Source organism: Pituophis catenifer, unplaced genomic scaffold, assembly GCF_029215685.1.
Source record: "Pituophis catenifer annectens isolate HBS135680 unplaced genomic scaffold, rPitCat1.0.hap2 SCAF_2, whole genome shotgun sequence".
In the NCBI taxonomy this organism is placed as follows: domain Eukaryota; kingdom Metazoa; phylum Chordata; class Lepidosauria; order Squamata; family Colubridae; genus Pituophis; species Pituophis catenifer.
The window spans coordinates 219,912,396-219,931,942 of record NW_027256882.1 but is presented as its reverse complement, the minus strand read 5'-3'; the positions used below and the strand labels follow the sequence as shown (position 1 = coordinate 219,931,942).

The 19,547-nt window shown below is 43.6% G+C and overlaps 1 protein-coding gene across 1 annotated transcript in view; it reads right to left on the bottom strand.

Annotated features, from left to right (window-relative positions):
• FREM1 (FRAS1 related extracellular matrix 1) overlaps positions 1 to 19,214 on the bottom strand; it is a 93,109-nt gene extending 73,895 nt beyond the window's left edge. Inside the window, exons 1-6 of the mRNA XM_070938594.1 lie at positions 18,993 to 19,214; positions 6,764 to 6,858; positions 6,184 to 6,485; positions 4,206 to 4,357; positions 2,553 to 2,876; positions 1,008 to 1,116 (exon numbers count right to left, since the gene is read on the bottom strand). Of these exons, the coding sequence (XP_070794695.1) occupies positions 1,008 to 1,116; positions 2,553 to 2,876; positions 4,206 to 4,357; positions 6,184 to 6,485; positions 6,764 to 6,858; positions 18,993 to 19,214 (1,204 nt within the window). The remainder of the gene's footprint in view (positions 1 to 1,007; positions 1,117 to 2,552; positions 2,877 to 4,205; positions 4,358 to 6,183; positions 6,486 to 6,763; positions 6,859 to 18,992) is intronic.
• Between the last annotated feature and the right edge of the window lie 333 nt (positions 19,215 to 19,547).

The following is a 19,547-nucleotide window of genomic DNA, read 5'->3' as shown; positions in this document are numbered from 1 at the left end:
AAAAACATTTATAAACTACTCTTTGAAGAAACTTTTCTCTGTTTTACATTCCACTTCACCTGATTCCACTGTACTTTATTGCAGAACGAGGTATCCAACCTTGGCAACTCTAAGACCCCTGGACTTCAATTCCCAGAATTTGGAAAATTAGAACGCAGGGCTGCTGCAGTCTGGAACCTTAACCACTATACCAAAGTGGATCTTGGATTCTAATTGCATATCAGGAAAAACCTATTAACAAATAGCTTGATAATAAAATGAACTCCTCTGAGAGATTATTAGGTCCCTTTTATTGGATATCAGGCAAACACTAGGCCAGACAATAACAGGAAGTAGGCCAATATGATGCAGCTCCATTAAATGTAAATAGAAAGTTTATCCCTCATAACTACTTCCTTCTTTTTGCTGCAATCCCTCATAACTATTTCCCTTCAACCTGCTGCCCCTCTAGCAAGAAAGGGTTGCTTTTCAATCCCCTTTGGGATTGCCCCAATGGGAGGTTTTATGCTGATAGTGTGAAAAACGCTATTTTCAGGCCAGAAAATCTTGGACCAGCTTCAGTTCACTTCAATGGCCGTTGCCTACAAGATGGAGGATCCATTGTGAGGACATGCCCTTAGCAAATGGCCAACGGGGCACATTTGTCCCACGTTAAGTACCCTGTGTAAATGAATCCTTAGGCAGCCATCTGTTATGGATGATTTCCCATGCTAAGTAAGAAGTTACCTTGAACAATTTTTCAACTTTGTGACTGTATGATTTCTTAGGAACACATATTAACATAAAACGGCAATGAGACATTGTCCTGTAGATATTTTCACTCCATTGTATTCAGTGCTAATTCTTTGCTTGGGAACAATTTTTTTTCACTGCATATTTTACTACTTTACCCCAAAGCCAAGAGAGATTAGATCTGCTAGAAACCTCCATGGTTTATTTAATTTGATCTTGTAAGCGTTCTTTTACATTTTAAATCAAAGATATTATGACATTAAAAAAAATCTCACCCATGTTCCATGAAACCCTTGGTGCATTTGTGTCTGCTGTTCTCACAGAGATATAAAGAGTAATTGGCACACTTCTTTCAAAGTACAAATCATAAACTTCAAATTCCACCTATGAAATAAAACAGACACAAATGTTTTATTAAACATTATTTCCCACTCTGCAAAGTATAGTTCAGAATTTTATCCCCACAGCAGCTAATGGGATGTTATAGGAATTGTGTAGTCAAGACAAGAGCAAAATAATGTCATCCCATTCACCTTCCTGAAGAAAATACGGCTGTAGGCAAATGATTTTGATAATGGAGTCAATCTACAGCAATTATATTTAGTAGCAAGTAAGAGTATTTCCTCTATGAATTTCTCTAGTGTTTTTTTAAGATTACCAAAGTTGGTCATGGCTCATTATTGCTGAGCAGATCTGATGGTTGATTAGGTGTCAACTCTTAGTGACCGTATACATAAATCTGCTTCAATATGAGAATAGATCTAACAACCACTAAATAATATTCTAGAAAGACATGATAATTTACAATCAATAACATTTATGACACCAATAATTTGGGACCAAATTCTTTCGGACAACAGCTTTCAGCATCTCATTTTGAATGGAAAAGAATCTTGTACTTTTATTTTCTTTCTACTAAATCAGCACAATGATTTAAGGTAGGGGTCTCCAAACTTGGCAACTTTAAGACTTGTGGACTTCAATTGGCTGGCGAATTCTGGGACTTGAAGTTCACAACTCTTAAAATTGCCAAGTTTGGAGACCTAGATTTAAGATTTCATGTGTAAGTTATTAATTTTAACTTCCACAGGAGGAAGCAGCGATTTTGTTGCAGACCCAGACGCTGCTGAAGGCAAATAATATTTCTAGTTTATTGGTTAAAATCAGGAAAAAAAAACACCTTACACTGACAGAATTGGTGCAAAAGGCATGCATGATATTTATCTGATTTTTCATAATATGATTATTTAACATTTGTCAACTTGCAACTCTTAAAGGTCATCGGGAGCAAAAAATAATATGAAATGCTTTTTTTTGCCTCCTAGCTATCCAGAACAATGGTAAGGTAAAGGTTCCCCCATACACGTGTGCTAGTCGTTTCCAGATCTAGGGGCGATACTCATCTCCATTTCTAAGCCGAAGAGTCAGCGCTGTCCAAAGATGTCTCCATGGTCATGTGGCCGGCATGACTAAACACCAAAGGTGGTCTCTATTTTTACCTTCCCACCCAAGGTGGTCTCTATTTTTCTACCTGCATTTTTTACATGCTTTCGAACTGCTAGGTTGGCAGAAGCTGGGACAAGTAACGGGAGCTCACTCCATTATGCGGCACTAGGGATTCAAACTGCTGAACAGCCATTGATCAACAAGCTCAACATCTTAGCCACTGAGCCATTACGTCCCTTAGAACAACAGTACTAGACAGTGAAATCCTTATAGGATCCTTTTACTGTACATGATATACTATTTACTCAGGAGCAGGGAAGATTTCATATACAAAGGAAGATGCTACATTGAAGCATCAGCTTCCTTTCAATTACCTCATAGTTTCTTCTCTCTGTATGGCTGTTGTTTGGAGGTTGATATGCAATCAGCATGTTATCCAGGTTGGTCCAGGTGAAGGATGAGACAGATTTAGTGTGGTCTTGCAGGTGTGTTATGAAGCCTTCCTGGGGTGGTTGGGTGATATTAAAGACTAGCAAAGACTTGGGTGTTTCACTGTCTTCAGCATCCAATATGGCTGTGGATAGGGGAGTCAGGATGAATTGGTCTGCTTCTAAGATGAGCATGGCCATGAAGGCAGGTTGTGGGGGCTGGTTAGAAACCGCATTTTTTATCTGAACAGTAATCCAAGCATACTCAGACTGTGGAATAAAAAAGAAGCAAGTTAGATTCCTCCTTTGTGAGAGGAAAAAAATCCTCATATTCATAATACTTTTAATGTTAAATAATATAAGTCATCTCCAGTTCTGACCATTGTTTATCCAGTGCACCAATATAATGTTTATTTAGAGCAGGTCAAACTGAAGGGAAACACTGAATATCAGCATTGCATTTAACACAGTAATATAACAAAGAAAGATAATTCTCACACAGTCATTGAAAAATAATATGATAAACAGATCTGACCATTACAGAAACAAAGAGACAGATGGAGACAGGCCCACTGTAAGGAGATAATCAAGTATTCCACTATTTAAAAATAACCTTAAGAGGGTTTAAACATTGTTTCTATATTTAGGGCTTATTCTTTAGTTATGACTTTTTTTAAAAAAATATTATTAATATGCAGTTCTTGCATTTCTTACGAGCAGCTTACCTAATTGGTTTATTTCCATCTGTGGAATAAAAACTGACAATAGTAAAAGATAAACAAACGAACAACACACACTGATCTCCAGGACATTTAAAAAACGCATTTCCATGTTTTCATTGCTGAAAATGTACAGCTATAGAGAGAAGCTGTGTCCTAATAAACTCAGTTAATTGATGCCATATTTATATTTACTTTGCTATTTAAAAAATGAGTGGCTAATGATGATGGTTCCATGATTCACATTAGGGGAAGAAGCTGCATAAGGGTCCACAGAGCCAAGAAAGGTACAAAGGGTTTAAATCTAAACTACTAACTCATCATCTTCGCTCTGATTAAAACTGAGTTTTTTTCCTTTCTTCACAAATTGGCTGATTATTCCAATCAGATGTTTCATGACAAAACTTTATAATTAGTACTGAATAATCTTATATTCACTCATCTGGTCTCTTGCCTGTGCTCTACAGAACTATATGACAAGGAAAGAGAATTGCAGAGTGTAGAGAAATCGAAGAGGCTGTTGGACTGGACAGAAATATCCTTTTCTTAGTAAAACTTGTAATATTTTTTACTGTCATCAGGAAGTTCTTTAAGATTTTTGAGGTTTATGGGATTTTCTGCAGAGTCCAGGTTGGGCTGGGTTCTGATATGGGAGAACAATTACTGTTATCTAACTCATAATATCAGCTAAGATCGTAACACATCCTATGATCATCACTTATGATTTTTTTTAGAGTAGCCAAAATCCAGGCCATTTGTGGAAGGACATCTGAGACTGCTTTATAATGTGAGAGTCAGAACCAACAAGGAGTCCTTTGCATTTGGATTTAAGAGTCAGGTAAACCAGAACTGATTTTGGCCTTTCATCCAAGACATTTACCTTATACAAAATCTTGCTTCTGGTATCAGTGAGATCCAGCCTGATGGGAATGTAATCAATATTAGGTGAAGGAGGGTCCAAATGTTGGTATCTAAGTCCCATCAGAAGAAACTCATCACAGCTCACTCTGATATTCTGAACAGTCTTCAGGTCTGAAACACAAATCTTAATCAGATAGTTTAATCCAGCCTATGGTTCAAAATAAGTGTAAATAGGTCTGAGAAACAGAATCCAGGATTACTACATTATGAGCTCAGGGATACAGGTCTAAACACCAACACCAGCCTTTCTCATTTATCCATGGGATATATCTCTCAACTGTTATCAGACACACTTCCAGGGCAGTTTTCATGGAACTCTTCCAATTTCTACAAACTTTGGCAAAACAAAGCTGGTCACAAGGTAAAAACAGCCATTTTCTATTCACATTTCATGTACATTGAGCATTTGTAGTTTCCATAATTATTAAATTATGGAAAATTATGGAGTATGGACCAAACCATACTCAAACCATATGTTATGTGATATGCAGATAAACTCTCCCTTTATATTGAGTTTGAAGTAAACTAGTAAAGTCCTGATCTGGGTAGTACACAGATTGAGAGGATATGTAGTCTTATTCTTTCTTAAACACTTTGTTTTTCAAATTCTTATTCAACCCATGTCCTAAAAATTCTACTTTTTTGTGTGTCAGTATATATCTAAATGATGCCGCGAGGAGAGGAATATTAGCTTTTCCTAATTCCCCTTGGTTCTCACAGTCTTCCTGCAAAGAAACAGACTTGGTCTAAGGAATTTTACTTTTAAAAAGAGAATAAACTGCATGCTATCTAATTAATATAATGGTTGATTAAAGAAATGATATTAGAATAGCCTACTCACTTGTAAAAACTTTAATAATGGACCCCTCTCTCCAAAAAAAATGCCCTAAAGCTCACAGCATTAACATTTAGGTGACAGGACATTTTAAAATTACCTGGCGTTTGATATTTTATTTAAAAAACAACTCTTTCGTACCTTCTCAATCTATTATCAAAATAAATGTTATCAATGAGTAAACTACTTTTTCCTCTTACAGTTCTTTCACTCTGAGTGGACTTAAACTGAATAGCCCTTTTAAAGGAGGACCACTTTGAAGAAAGGACTATCCTTGGACAGCTATAACAAAAGTGGATATCCACAGCTCACAGCCCTAAAAATCCAGTTGTGTGATCTATTGCAGTGCCTATGATGGTTCCAGATTTCATTGGGTGCTGAAATGCTGGGTGAAGAGAAAGAAAAAGCCTTTCTCACTTCTAAAAGAAAAGAAACTGTTGGTAGCTGTGTATCAGAGGCAGGTTTCAGCAGGTTCTGACCAGTTCTGGAGAACCGGGAGCAGAAATTTTGAGTAGTTCAGATAACTACTCAAAGGTCAGAGGTATTTACTCGGTAAATACCTCTGACTGGCCCCGCCTCCATCTATTCTCTGCATCCCAAGTCCCAAGTGATCGGGAGGAAATGGAGATTTTGCAGTAACCTTACCCTGGATTGGGGAGGGAATGGAGATTTTACAGTATCCTTCCCCTGCCACGCCCACCAAGTCATGCCCACCAAGCCATGCCATGCCATGCCATGCCATGCCATGCCATGCCACGCCCACCAAACCACATCCACAGAATCGGTAGTAAAAAAAATTGAAACCCACCAGTGCTGTGTATGTGTGAAGAGCTCTGTGTTTGAAAGACAAATGTGGTTTGACTGGATGGCGGGGTGGATAAAGTGTGTGTGTGTATATGTATGAGAGATATGTATCTGAGTATATGCATATGTATATAACATATGTAGCCATTTGCATGCTGGCAGATGCAGACTCCAAAGACCCAATCTGGCACTTAATGTGGCTTCTAGGGAAGCATTAAGCAGAGGTATAAACCAACTTGGTCTCAATACCATGCAGTTAGTATTTAAATAATCAACATATTTTAAAAGCAGGACATACTGGTTGTATGGAAGGAACTCTGTGGCTGATCTCCTCTAGGTAATTCTTCTTTGTTTTCTCCAATAACAAGTTGCCCGTGGGCTGGCAGAAATGTCTCTAAAGAGTTCAAGCTTATAGTGCATTCCAAGTTTAACTTCCTGTTGTAGTCCAAAGTGATTATGTTCTTATTAATTATGTTAGACAGGCCATGAAATTCCAGGACCTCCAAAGCACTGGAGCGCATCTTGATAATATTACAATCTGGTTCAAGTATCTTTACAAGAAGAGTGATTGTTTCTGTGAAAGTTTCAGTTTCTGTAAATCTGCAAAGGGTAAGGAAACCATGCAATCAGAATTCAGGAAGCAATAGTGAAATACCTGTAGAAAATGTACCACAACTAATGATTGCTCAACAGCCAACTAAAATGTTGACCAAATTATGAAAATAAATTAAATTAAAAACCTAGATTTGATCTTTTTTGGAATGTAGAGGGAAAAATAGATTTCTTATGAACAATATTATTTTTTTTATTAACTCTACAAAAGGATAGATATATATTTCATATACCTTTGAATCATATGCTACTCAGGTGTTGCTTACCTATATAGCCTTAGCATGACAAAGTCTTCATTAAGAATTGGGCATCCGTTGTGAGTGTACTTGACTTCATTGGGAAGAAAATGGCAGTCAAACACCTGTTACATAAAGAATATGTTTAAAGAAGGAACATGGTATTATAGACATTTCTCTTTTATCATTATGCATTCATATCTTGAGAAGGATGTATTACAACGTAGATGAGATTTTCACCTTTAAATCATGCATGATAAAGATAGGAACCTAACAATGTAATTGAAGTACAAAAAGAGCCTGGTGGCGCGGCAGACTAAAGCACTGTTATTAACAGTTATTAACATCAGCTGCCTGCAATTACTGCAAGTTCAAATCTCACCAGGCTCAAGGTTGACTCAGCCTTCCATCCTTTCTAAGGTAGGTAAAATGAGGACCCAGATTGTGATGGCAATAAGCTGACTTTGTATAAAAATATTCAAAAGTATGAAGGCTATTGCTTAACGCATTGTAAGCAGCCCTGAGTCTCCGGAGAAGGGCGGCATATAAATTAATTTTTTTTAAAAAAATGAATACTGATTTTATTGTATTATTTAGAAAGTTGTAAAATTGAAACTTCAGTAACTGATAATTGTGGAAGGACTCTGTAGATTACTGCTTTTGCTTTGTCACAGAAGAAATTTTCTGCTGAATTCAGTTATTTCTCCTTCATGGTCAGATTATCCCGATCTAATTTGAAATCAGATATTTTAAAAATCACTTATTCATGTTTTAGGAAAATCCATCAATTCTCTAGTAAGTTCCATGTTAGAGGTGAAAGACACATATTTTAAACTGTGAGGAAGAAAAGTGAGTGTGACTCCCACTGAATCTGTGAACATTTTTGAAGTAACTGTTTGTCCCTTTTATAATTTATAAACATCTTGAAGAACGTAAGTTATCATTCCTTATGTCATAGTAGAGAGCCATAACTCAGTGACTATGAATTCTAGTCCCATTTTAGCTACAGAGCCAGCTGGCTGACATTTGGCCAGTCACTTTCTCTCGGCCTTAGGAAGCAGGTAAATGGCAAACCCCTTCCAAAATCTTGCTAAGAATACTGTAGCAACAGCAGTTAAAACTGACTTGAAGGCAGCTCCCCCCAAAAGAGTAATCTTAAAGGGGTGAACTTTGAGTCCTCCAAAAACATGGATACTTGAGAAATAATATAATTACTGAAGCCAACATTTTACATATAAAATTCACTTACTGCTGCATGGTCTTTATGCTAAAGATATTTTTTATTTGTTGAACATTTTTCCTTTTGCTTATGGGGGTATTATAGTAGTAACAGATTTGCCTCCTCCTCCATGTTTTTATTTTAATGTTTAATTTATTTTGATTAATTACAAAGATTTTAGGTGACTTGCTTTTTATCCCATCATATCTTGTGTTTCAAAAATGCTCTGAAAGTCTCTGCTAATTATGTGGATGGTGGAGAAAAAGAATTTCACTCATTCAAATTCGGGACTCCCAAATGCCAGCAAAGTCACAAAACAACTGAAGGTTGATAAACGAATTCCTCTCTTACACTAGAAAAAGTAAAAGTAGTCATCTTGACAATGATGAGGGAGAAAAAACAAAATGAAGGTTGAGAAAATCTAGGGTAAGCCTTTGAGTCCCCAAAATATTTTCTCTAAGCTTTTATAAACCAGGGTTATAAACCAACTTTAAGCCTGGAGGACTTCAACTCCCAGAATTCCCCAGCCAGCAAATTCTGGGAGTTGAAGTTCGCTAGGCTTAAAGTTGCCAAGGTTGGAGACCCCTGTTATAAACTACAGGTAGTCCTCGATTTACAACAGTTCATTTAGTAACAGTTCAAAGTTACAATGGCACTGAAAAAGGTGACTTATGACTATTTTTCACACTTACGACCATTGCATTATCCCCATGGTCATGTGATCAAAATTCAGACACTTAGCAAACTGACTCATATTTATGACGGTTGCAGTGTCCCAGGGTCATGTGATCACCTTTTCTGACCTTCTTACAAGCAAAGTCAATTCAGAAGCCAGATTCACTTAACAACCATGTTACAATATTTAACAACTGCAGGGATTCACTTAACAACTGTGGCACAAAAGGCATAAAATAGGGGAAAGTTCAGTTAACAAATGTTTCACTTAGCAACAAAAATTTTGGGACCAATTGTATAATATATTATAAACACACACACACATACAAGTATGACTCTCAAAACTTTTTGTGCCTAAGAAAAAAAACCCTGAAGTTCCTAATCAAAATTAAAACTGAACTCTTCTTTACTACCAATTAAAGGTGCTCCAAAATTTCTCCTCCAACAAAACAAACTTTATCCTGCTCAATGGTAGAACCAGCCATTAACAATGCCTTTCCCCCTATGTGTGACACTCAGAAATAGATATGTGCCCTCAAGCTAATGCAGGAAATAATTGAAAGAAACCAGATGTGCACCTCACTCAGTATAAGCATACATTAGTTTTAGGTTTTTTTAAAAAAGCATATTAGAAGCTGGTGTGTGAAAATGACTTTAGATAGATGGGAAAAGATTAAAGGCAATTAAAGCCTCCTGTTTCAAACCACTCCTAGCTTTGAGAATGCAGTCTCTTCTAATGCAAAAAGATACATCTGTACAGCTTTTGCTTATCCATCAGAGAATAATAGTCATGATATTCATAAATTATATTCTTTTCCATAAGACATCATTGCTTCTTCCTCTTAATTGATAACAAGGGAGATAAATAATGAAAGCTTTCTTCTCAACAGGACTGTTACCCAAAACAGACAGCAATTATAAAATAGACACAATCTGCTTTGTTAAAAAGAAACATCTGTTTTATGCTACCTAATATGTTTTCCTTTTATACAAACAGGCATCCATAATTGTCTATATATTTAACAAGTAAAACAAAGGAGAGCTAAATCTTTTCTTAATTAATGTCTGCCTGTGCTTTTATTTCCACTTCAACTACTTTTCAATTACAATATGTAATTAAATCCCTAGCACATTACTCACTTTAATGACAGAAGCGAGATCATAGGAAAGGCTCTTCTACAATGAAGCTTTTGCTGGTTAAAATAACAATTTCTAGCATTGCCTTCACCGACCTGATGCCCACCAGATGTGTTCAGTTTCAATTCTCGTTGAATCACATTCATTCAATATTATTGGAGGTCATCCAAAATAGTCAGTGTTTAGTACATTCAAAAACCAAGTGCTACTTTGGCTTTATCTAAGACCATGTATTACAGCAGCCAGCATTGTTGGTGTTGATAAGCACTGCCGCTTGGCAGGAAGTCATAGGACAAGACCTGATTGGTGAATGATGAATCAGTGGGCAGGAACAGAATTTGGGTGCCATAGAAGAGGAGTTTGTTGGTGAGGGCAACAGGCCAATTGAAGGTAGGAAACCAGTTGACATCAGTAAACTGTGATGCTAGCCTTGCTTCAAGTATACTATCGTTAAGAGCTTCTTTCAAAACCAAGAACCCCATAGGACCGTGATGGCAAACCTATGGCACGCATGCCACAGGTGGCACGTGGAGCCATATCAATGGGCACCTGAGCATTGCCCTAGTTCAGCTGTGCACGCCAGCCAGCTGATTTTCAGGCCTTCTGGGCCCACAGGAAGTCAGGAAACAGCCTGCTTCCGGCCTCCGGAGGGCCTCTGGGGGTGGGGGTTGTTATGTCCTTATAAGGACATCCGCCCTGATTGGCTGCCAGCCATCGGGCGGGAGATTTGAATCCCTGTCTAGGGGCGGTGCGTCTGCCGGGAGCGAATATAAGGAGAGCTCCGGCAGCGCGCCAGCAGTCTTCTTTTACTTGTTACATTGTAAATAAAGCTGTTACATGTATCGAGCTGGTCACGTCTTCTGTTCCTGCGCCTGATCTAACACTGGCGACGAAGGACTAGAGAAGAGAACCTGAGAAAGACTCACGGCACGATCGCCCAACGAGCTGAAGTCACTACACCACAGCGACTTCCAGAATGGCTACCCCGCAAGCCCCGATGACCGCGCTGAACCCGTTCGACCCATCCCGGGAGAAGTGGAGGTCATACATGGTCCGATTCCGGCAGTTCCTGCGAGGCAATGGATACCAGAACCTCGACGATGAGAGGAAAAGAGCCCTCTTCCTGGCTCATTGCGGATCGGACGTCCTGGAGATGGCGATTGACCTCGTGGCACCCAGGGACATCGAAGAGATGTCCTGGAACGATCTGCAGGAAGTCCTACAGGAGCACTATGCACCTACAGGCACCCCCATCGCAAACAGGTTCACCTTCCAGCAAAGGAACCAGCGGGAAGGTGAATCCATCAAGGAATTCGTGGCAGCGCTTCGCCAAATCGCTGCCAACTGTGAGTTCGACAATGTGGACAATGCCATCCGAGACCGCATTGTTTTTGGAATGCGAGATGTGGGGCTGCAAAAGAAATTCCTCAGCCGGAAGAGGATCCCGCTGAAAGACGTCCTCGACGAGGCAACAGCGGCTGAAACGTCTGAACAAGCAGCCGCCGCAATGATAAAAGCAAGAGGGATCCATAAGATCCACAAGTCGGGCCCGACCTCATCAGACGAGGCAACCGCTCAATCCGAGTCTGATGAGGAAATGGCCGTCCACAAGGTGTCTCGCCCCCCCAGGCGGGAAGACCCACAGCATGGCGACCGGGGAGAGCGATGCGGCAGCTGCAGAGACGACCACCCCAGGGCAAACTGCAGATGGAGGGACGCGACCTGCCGACGATGCCTGAAGAGGGGCCACATCGCCGAGGCCTGCAGAGCCACAGACCCAGCCCCGGAGCCGCCCAGACCACGATTCCGGGAAAATCACAAAGATAACCAGAGGACATCCAAACGGTCCTCAAACCAGTCCCGGCGCGGGGAGGAGGAATATCCCCGAAATAGAACGGTGCACCAGACCACCACCATTGCTCACACAAGCGACGAGGGGACCACCAAGTTCCACGTGACGCTGCTAGCAGAGGGGTCTCCGTGCAAGATGGAGGTAGACTCTGGATCCGCCTTCTCCATCATGGACTGGCAGCACCTACAACAGCTGAAACCGGCATACAAAAGGACCCAGCTGAAAGCCCCGAAAGACAAACTTGTGGACTTTAACGGAAACCCCATTGAAATCCTAGGCAGAGCAACCATCCATGTGAAGTACAACGACTTCGATGGAAAGCTACCCATCACCATTGTGCAGCACAGCCGACCGAACCTGTTGGGCGTGGAGTGGTTCAAGCCTCTAGGACTTTCACTTCAGGGCATCCACGAGATCCGCAGGGACGAACTCGACTCCATCATCGAAGAGTTCAAAGAAGTCTTCGATGGTAAGCTGGGGAAATTTGTGGGGAGGCCAATCTCTTTTAATCTGGACAAGGGAATCACCCCAATCAGGCTCAAGCCCCGCCGAGTTCCATTTGCCCTGCGGCCTAAAGTAGATGAACAGCTGGATAAGCTGATCGCCCAGGGCGTACTGGAACCAATCGATCATGCCTCATGGGAGACCCCCATTGTGACCCCACTGAAGCATGATGGGTCTGTGCGCATCTGTGCTGACTACCGTTGTACCATCAACAAGGCGTTGGCACAGAGCGCATACCCAGTCCCAGTGGTGCAACATCTGCTGCATTCCCTGGGATCTGGATTAATTTTCGCGAAACTGGACCTGGCCCAGGCTTACCAGCAACTGCCAGTGGATGACAAAACAGCGGAGGCTCAAACAATTGTCACGCACAGAGGGGCATTTAAATGCAACCGCCTCCAATTTGGAGTCAGCGCTGCCCCTGGTATCTTCCAATCCATGATGGAACGCCTTCTCCAAGGCGTTCCAGGGGTGGTGCCTTACTTCGATGATGTGCTCATCTCCGGTGACTCAAGAGCCCAACTCCTTGAAAGGCTCAGGCTTGTCCTGCAGCGGTTCAAGGCCAAGGGTTTGAGGGTCAGGCGGGACAAGTGCATCATAGGAGTACAGGAAGTCGAGTTCCTGGGCTTCCTCATTGATAGCACAGGCATACACCCCACCAAATCAAAAGTGGAAGCAATCCATGAAGCTCCAAGCCCAAAAAACAAAACGGAGCTTCAGGCTTTCCTTGGGTTGCTCAACTTCTACGCCATTTTCTTAAAACAGAAAGCCACAGTTGCTGAGCCACTCCACCGCCTGCTGGGGAAATCGGCTTCCTGGAAGTGGGGCCAGGAAGAGGAAGCGGCATTCCGGGCCATCAAGGGACTATTGACGTCCAAAAGCATCCTCATCCAATACAGCGAGACGCTCCCCATCAGACTGACCTGCGACGCGTCGCCCTACGGGGTGGGGGCAGTCCTCAGCCACGAACTGCCCAATGGCTCGGAAGCCCCAATCGCGTACTTCTCAAAGACAATGTCCGGCGCAGAACGGAACTATAGCCAGCTGGACAAAGAAGCCCTGGCCATCGTGGCTGGAGTGAAGCGCTTCCACGAATACCTTTACGGAAGACGTTTCACCATAGTCACAGACCACAAGCCTCTTCTGGGACTCCTCGCAGGCGACCAACCAACCCCGACCTTCATGTCCCCGAGAATGACGAGATGGGCCATCTTCCTAGCTGGCTACTCCTATCGGCTCGTGCACCAGCCAGGCACAGTCATAGGGAACGCTGATGCCCTCAGCAGATGCCCATCGAAGAAGCCGGTCGAAGACCCAGCCCCCATGCTCCACCTACTCCACATTGATGACGACGCCAGCTGCCCGGTGTCGTCCGCAGATGTGGCCGTCCACACCCAAAAGGACCCCACACTCCGCCAAGTGAAGTCCTGGATCCTCAGAGGGTGGCCAGCGGAAAAGCCAGAGGAAAGGTTCAGCCCGTTCGCCAGGAAGCAGGAGGAGCTGTCCACCATAAAAGGCTGCCTGCTATGGGGAGACAGGGTGCTGATTCCAAGCACTCTGCAACGGCGGACGTTAGAAACCCTGCACAAGGGGCATCCGGGCATCGTCCGCATGAAGGCTCTGGCACGGAGTTACGTCTGGTGGCCCTCCATGGACAGAGACATTGAACAATGGGTCTCCAGATGTGACCCGTGCCAAGAAGTTCGCCCAGCGCCGCCGCAATCCGAAGTCGTGAAGTGGGAGACCCCCAGCAACCCCTGGTCGAGGATCCACATTGACTTCGCGGGTCCGATGCAAGGGCGACACCTCCTCATCGTGGTAGATGCCTTCTCCAAATGGCTCGAGGTGGTGCCCATGGCATCTACCACAACTGACGCAACCATCCGAGCCCTGCGCCGCCTCTTTGCCACGCATGGCCTACCGGATGTGCTGGTCTCAGACAACGGCCCCCAGCTCACATCCCTGGCCATGGAGTCCTTCCTGGCAGGACTGGGCATCCGCCACGCCCTGTCCGCCCCGTACACGCCAGCCGGAAATGGACAAGCCGAACGCATGGTCCGACTGACCAAAGAGGCCCTCACCAAGATGGGCCCGGGGGACTGGCAAGAGCGCATAGACAATTTCCTCCTCACCCAGCACATCACGCCACACGCCACCACCCACAAGAGTCCGGCCGAACTGTTGATGGGCAGAAGGTTGAGGTCACCCTTGGACCGGCTGCACCCCCAATACAGCCCGTAAGTGACCGCAACCGCCAGCCGCCCGCTTCGCGCCTTCAGCAACGGAGATTCAATTTTCACGCTGAATTTCAGCGGCTCTCCTAAGTGGCTGAAGGGGAAAATTGCCAGCACAACCGGGCCCAAATCCTACATCGTCGAGTTGGAAGATGGACAGTTCACGAGACGCCACATCGACCAACTCCGAAAAAGGTGGGGGGGGCACATGAAAACCAGCCTGACGAGGGAGGCCTACAACACCCCGACGAGGTAGGCCTCCAACACCCCGGCGAGGTAGGCCTACCACACCCAGACCAGGTAGGCCTACAACACCCCGACGAGGTAGGCCTACAACACCCTGACGAGGTAGGCCTACCACACCCCTGCGAGGCAGAGCAGCACCACCCCGACAAGGTTGGCCCAGCCCACTACCAGATGCTGTCACATCGGCAGCCCAGCGAGGTAGACCGGGGCCAACCGCACGGGGGATGGCAACACCAACCCAGCCAGGTGGGCACCGGGCACGGCAAGGCCAGGGACCACCAACCCAGCCCGCAGGTAGACCGGGACCTGCCCAGAGGAGGAGCAGCGCACCCCACCAGTTACAGCAGCCTATGCCAGCCCAGCCAGGGAGACTGCAGTTCCAGGCGAGTAGACCGGGACCCAGCCAAGATGGGCACCCCACGACCCACGGGCGAGGGTGGCACACGACTCACCGACGTGGGGGACCCCCGCCCATCACAGAAGACAGCCAACAAACGACACCCCGACCTGGATGACCCCAGGCACCACCCGACGGTAGACCAGGGACTAGGGGGAAGGGAAATCCGACAACAACCCGGCCAGGTAGACCTGCACCACCCCGGCAGGGGAGACCTCCGCCGCCCCGCAGAGGTAGTGCCGCAACAACAGCCCGACCAGGTCGACCACCACCGACCAGACGGGGTAGACCAACGCCAGCCCGACCTAGCAGACCAACGCCACCCCTGCGAGGTCGGACAACGCAACACAGGCCAGCACCACCCGCAGCCGGCGGGCCGGTCCAGAGGGCACCAAACCGAACCACCACCCACCCGGCACCAGGCCGAACCGCAACCGAACCGCAGCGCCCGGGAGACCAGGGAAGAGCAAACGATGGACTTACCGAGACTCAGACGCTCTTCCCGGGTCGGAACCGAGCCACCGAGACGAGGCGACAGATCCACAGGCCAGGAAGAAGACCATCAGAACCAGCCATCCAAGGTCTGCGGTCCGGCCGGAGGCGCTGGGGGTGACCCCGCTCACTCGACAGCCGAACCAAGCCCGGTTCCGGAGAGGGAGCCGGGAGACGACAGATCCCCGTCCATCCAGGTCGGAGACGGAGAACAAGTGAGACTGCGCAGGTCAGCTAGGGTGCCGAGGCGTCCTACGTACCTGCGTGACTACGTGACTTTTGTGGACGAGATTTGACAGTTCAGACTAAGGGGGGAGGAGTGTTATGTCCTTATAAGGACATCCGCCCTGATTGGCTGCCAGCCATCGGGCGGGAGATTTGAATCCCTGTCTAGGGGCGGTGCGTCTGCCGGGAGCGAATATAAGGAGAGCTCCGGCAGCGCGCCAGCAGTCTTCTTTTACTTGTTACATTGTAAATAAAGCTGTTACATGTATCGAGCTGGTCACGTCTTCTGTTCCTGCGCCTGATCTAACAGGGGTGAAGGCCATTTTCACCCTCCCCAGACTCCAAGAAAGCCTCTGGAGCCTGAGGAGGGCGAAAAATGGGCCTTCCGGTCCCACTGTGCCATCGCGTGTCAAAAATGGGGGTCACGCGGGGGGGGTCACATGCGCATGCACGGGGGGAGCATTGAATTATGGGTGTGGGCACGCGTGCATGTGATCCCCCCACGCTCCCCACGCTTTTGGCACTCGACGGCAAAAAGGTTAGCCATCACTGCCATAGGATTTTCTATTTAAAAAAGATTTGTCTGTCAAACTTATAAATCTTGCTTTACATGCAATCCCATGTGACCTGAAGACAACTAGGATGTTAGAGATAAATAAATATTAACTTTCCTGGTTGACATCTGCTTCCAAAAACTTAGTGGGAAAGGTATTAACATCTAAGTCTGCTTACACACACACTCACACAGACACAGAGAAAAAGGGGGAGAGGGTGGGAGGGGGAGAGAGAGAGAAGTCTGTTTTATCCTGGACTCATATTTAATGTAACATTTATTTGCATTACAGCATGAAAGACAGTGCAGCTATAAAATATTATACCCAAAGAGATCCAGTGGGGCCTTTCTTCTTCAAATTATGTCATGTCAGAGGGCTTCTTTTTTAAATTAACTGGTTTTAGGGTAAGACTTTTTCTTATATAAATAAATGTAATTATATGATATTGCTTGATTTTAATGGTTATATTCAAATGTTGTCATTGTGATATGTTTTTGAGTTGGCCTGGGAAAATTAAAATCTCAAAATCAAAATATAAATAACTGAAACATACATACCGGCAGTCCTAGACTTACGACCACAATTGAGCCCAAAGTTTCTGTTGCTAAGTGAAATAGTTGCTAAGTGACTTTTGCCCCATTTTATGAGTTTTCTTGCCACAGTTGTTAAATGAATCATTGCTGTTGTTAATAACACAGTTGTTAAATGACTCTGGCTGCCCCATTGACTTTGCTTGTCAGAAGGTCACAAAAGGCGATCACACAACCCTGGGACATTGCAACCATCATAAATATGAGCCACTTGCCAAACATCTGAATTTTGATCATGTGACCATGGGAATGCTGCAATGGTTGTTTGTTTTTTTTCAGTGCCATTGTAACTTCAAACAGTCACTAAACACATGATTGTAAGTCAAGGACTACCTGTATTCAGACACAGACTTCTCGGTAAGGAAAGTGTGACCTTAACAATGGCAATAGTTAGGCAAATGTAAATAAGAGCACATGATGATTCCCCAAATATGTATTTTTCCTTTTCAATTCAGCGCATGGTCCATGTATTTTTTTAACCATGTCAAACATGCAACAAACAATAATCTGGATGACTCATTGAGAACTACAATAATGCCTCTTTATATAGCAACAGCTGCTAGATGGAGCAACTCTATGAGGGAGATGGGCAATTAAGAAGTTTCACACACACACACACACACACACACACACACACACACATCTAATTTGTCCAACAGATATGAGCAAGGTGCAATAATGAACAATCAGCTATAAAAACAGATAACAATGCATATATGCACATAGATCCACTCACAGCAGAACAGAATTGTATGGACAGGATATGGAAGCAAGTGAATGGATGTCATCCTGCTAGGTGCCATTATTTATTAAACATTATATGAAGTTTGTGAATAAGCGATATACTTCTGGTTTAAATCAAATTAAATTCCTCAAAGCAACTCATTGTAAGTTGTTAAGAAAACGCATTGGATTTATGCTAGAGTTTTTGAATTGTTGCTCAGGGGTCACATTACAATGAGTACAACTCAATACTTACTATGCTTGCATCTTGAGCATGTAGCAGTTTGTGTGTTTGTGGTAAGTACAGAAGAAATAAATGCTGGAAGATCACAAAAGGCCACATGTGATTTAAATTTATAGCACTGTGGCTTAGTGTGTTTGCTTTCCTGTATATCCCTTGTACAATTTGTTTGTTTTAACAGCATGCGGTCCCCTGAAAATCCTTTTCCTTCCCTCCATTGGTGTTCTGAGAAGAGCATTTGAATAAACGTGGGACTCTTTCTAAAGTTTGCAAAACAGTTTAATTTGGAAGTGATGTTCATTTACAGTACTTAGAGTACTGTAAATGAACATCATAGAATTCAGATAGCTCTGAATTTAGTCTCAGTTCTGAATTCCATGGAGCTTTTGTATGCAATCAAGGTGTTGAGATCTCCACAACCTTCCTCCCCAAATCCCAACCTTCTTTTACTATAAAGTGCTGAGCACATTGTAAGCCGCCCTGAGTCTCCGGAGAAGGGCGGCATATAAATCAAATTCTTTTTAAAAAAAAAAGTGCCGGGGGTGGGGTGGAAGAGAGGGAGGGAGGGAGAGAGAGAGAATGAAAATTTGATTCAATGATCAATACCTCTGCCCCCAAACCTGAGTGACTGCAAATACCATCAGACTGTCTCCCCCAAACCCCCCACTGATTTGTATTAAAGTGGCAATAACTCTTCATAATATTCTCCCATTCCTGAAAATGTCCTCTCATAGGGATAAACGTAACATGCATTTGTATTTTTCCCATGTTAGGTGACAGGAGAAGGAATTTCTGCTTTGTCTCAATCTCATGTTGGATCCATACATGAAATTGGATGGTGTTATATCTGGAATGCCCAAAGATCATATTGGACATCTCTAGAGCTTGAAACTTATCTCATCATTTCCTAGGCAACATCTCTTCCTCTTGTTCCCCAAGATCATCCATACATTCTATTATGTAAGTAGAATGTCTTTTTAGATTAATAGTTGTTTTACTGGATGGCTATCATTCTCAAGGTTTTATGCACTTTTCATTAGCCATAAAATATTGTTCCCAAACAGAAACTCAGATAGAGCTCAGCACTCCACCTTGTCAAATAACAGCAGCTTTAAATAGACTTCATCTCATCAAATAATCACTACACAATTACAGTTGAAATCCACGTACCTGTGGAGTCATCTTCCCAACTCTCTGGGAGATTGGCTCATTCATTACCACTTCTATTTTACATGTATCCTTCTCTCTGGGGATGGAAAATTGCAACTCATTTGGTGACAGGAAGACAGATTGACCTCTCATCACTTTTAGTCCCTGGTTGATGCTGACAAAGGTGGAACAGGTGGTTTTCAGATTCAGTGCAAAGAGCAACAGAACCCAAATGTTTTTCATTGTGTTTCCAAAGAAAAAGCACCTCGTGCAATGAGGTGTTTTCTTAATCCTTTCCAAAAACTAAACAACACAAAAACTTTAACACTTAGTCAATAGTTCCAGGTTACACCGTCTGGTATGTTTTTTTATTAAGGATATGTCCTGCATAACAAAACCAGGAGATCTTTGAAAGTATCCTCAGGTTAATAAATATATGGATCAATTCCAACCGTCAGAATGGTGAACATATTTTTCCAAAATCTAGATGGAAAGAGAAACAAATGCACACATAATGGGATGAGTATTTTCTGAAAGTGTTAAATATTGTTTTATTTATATACAGTAGAACCTTTA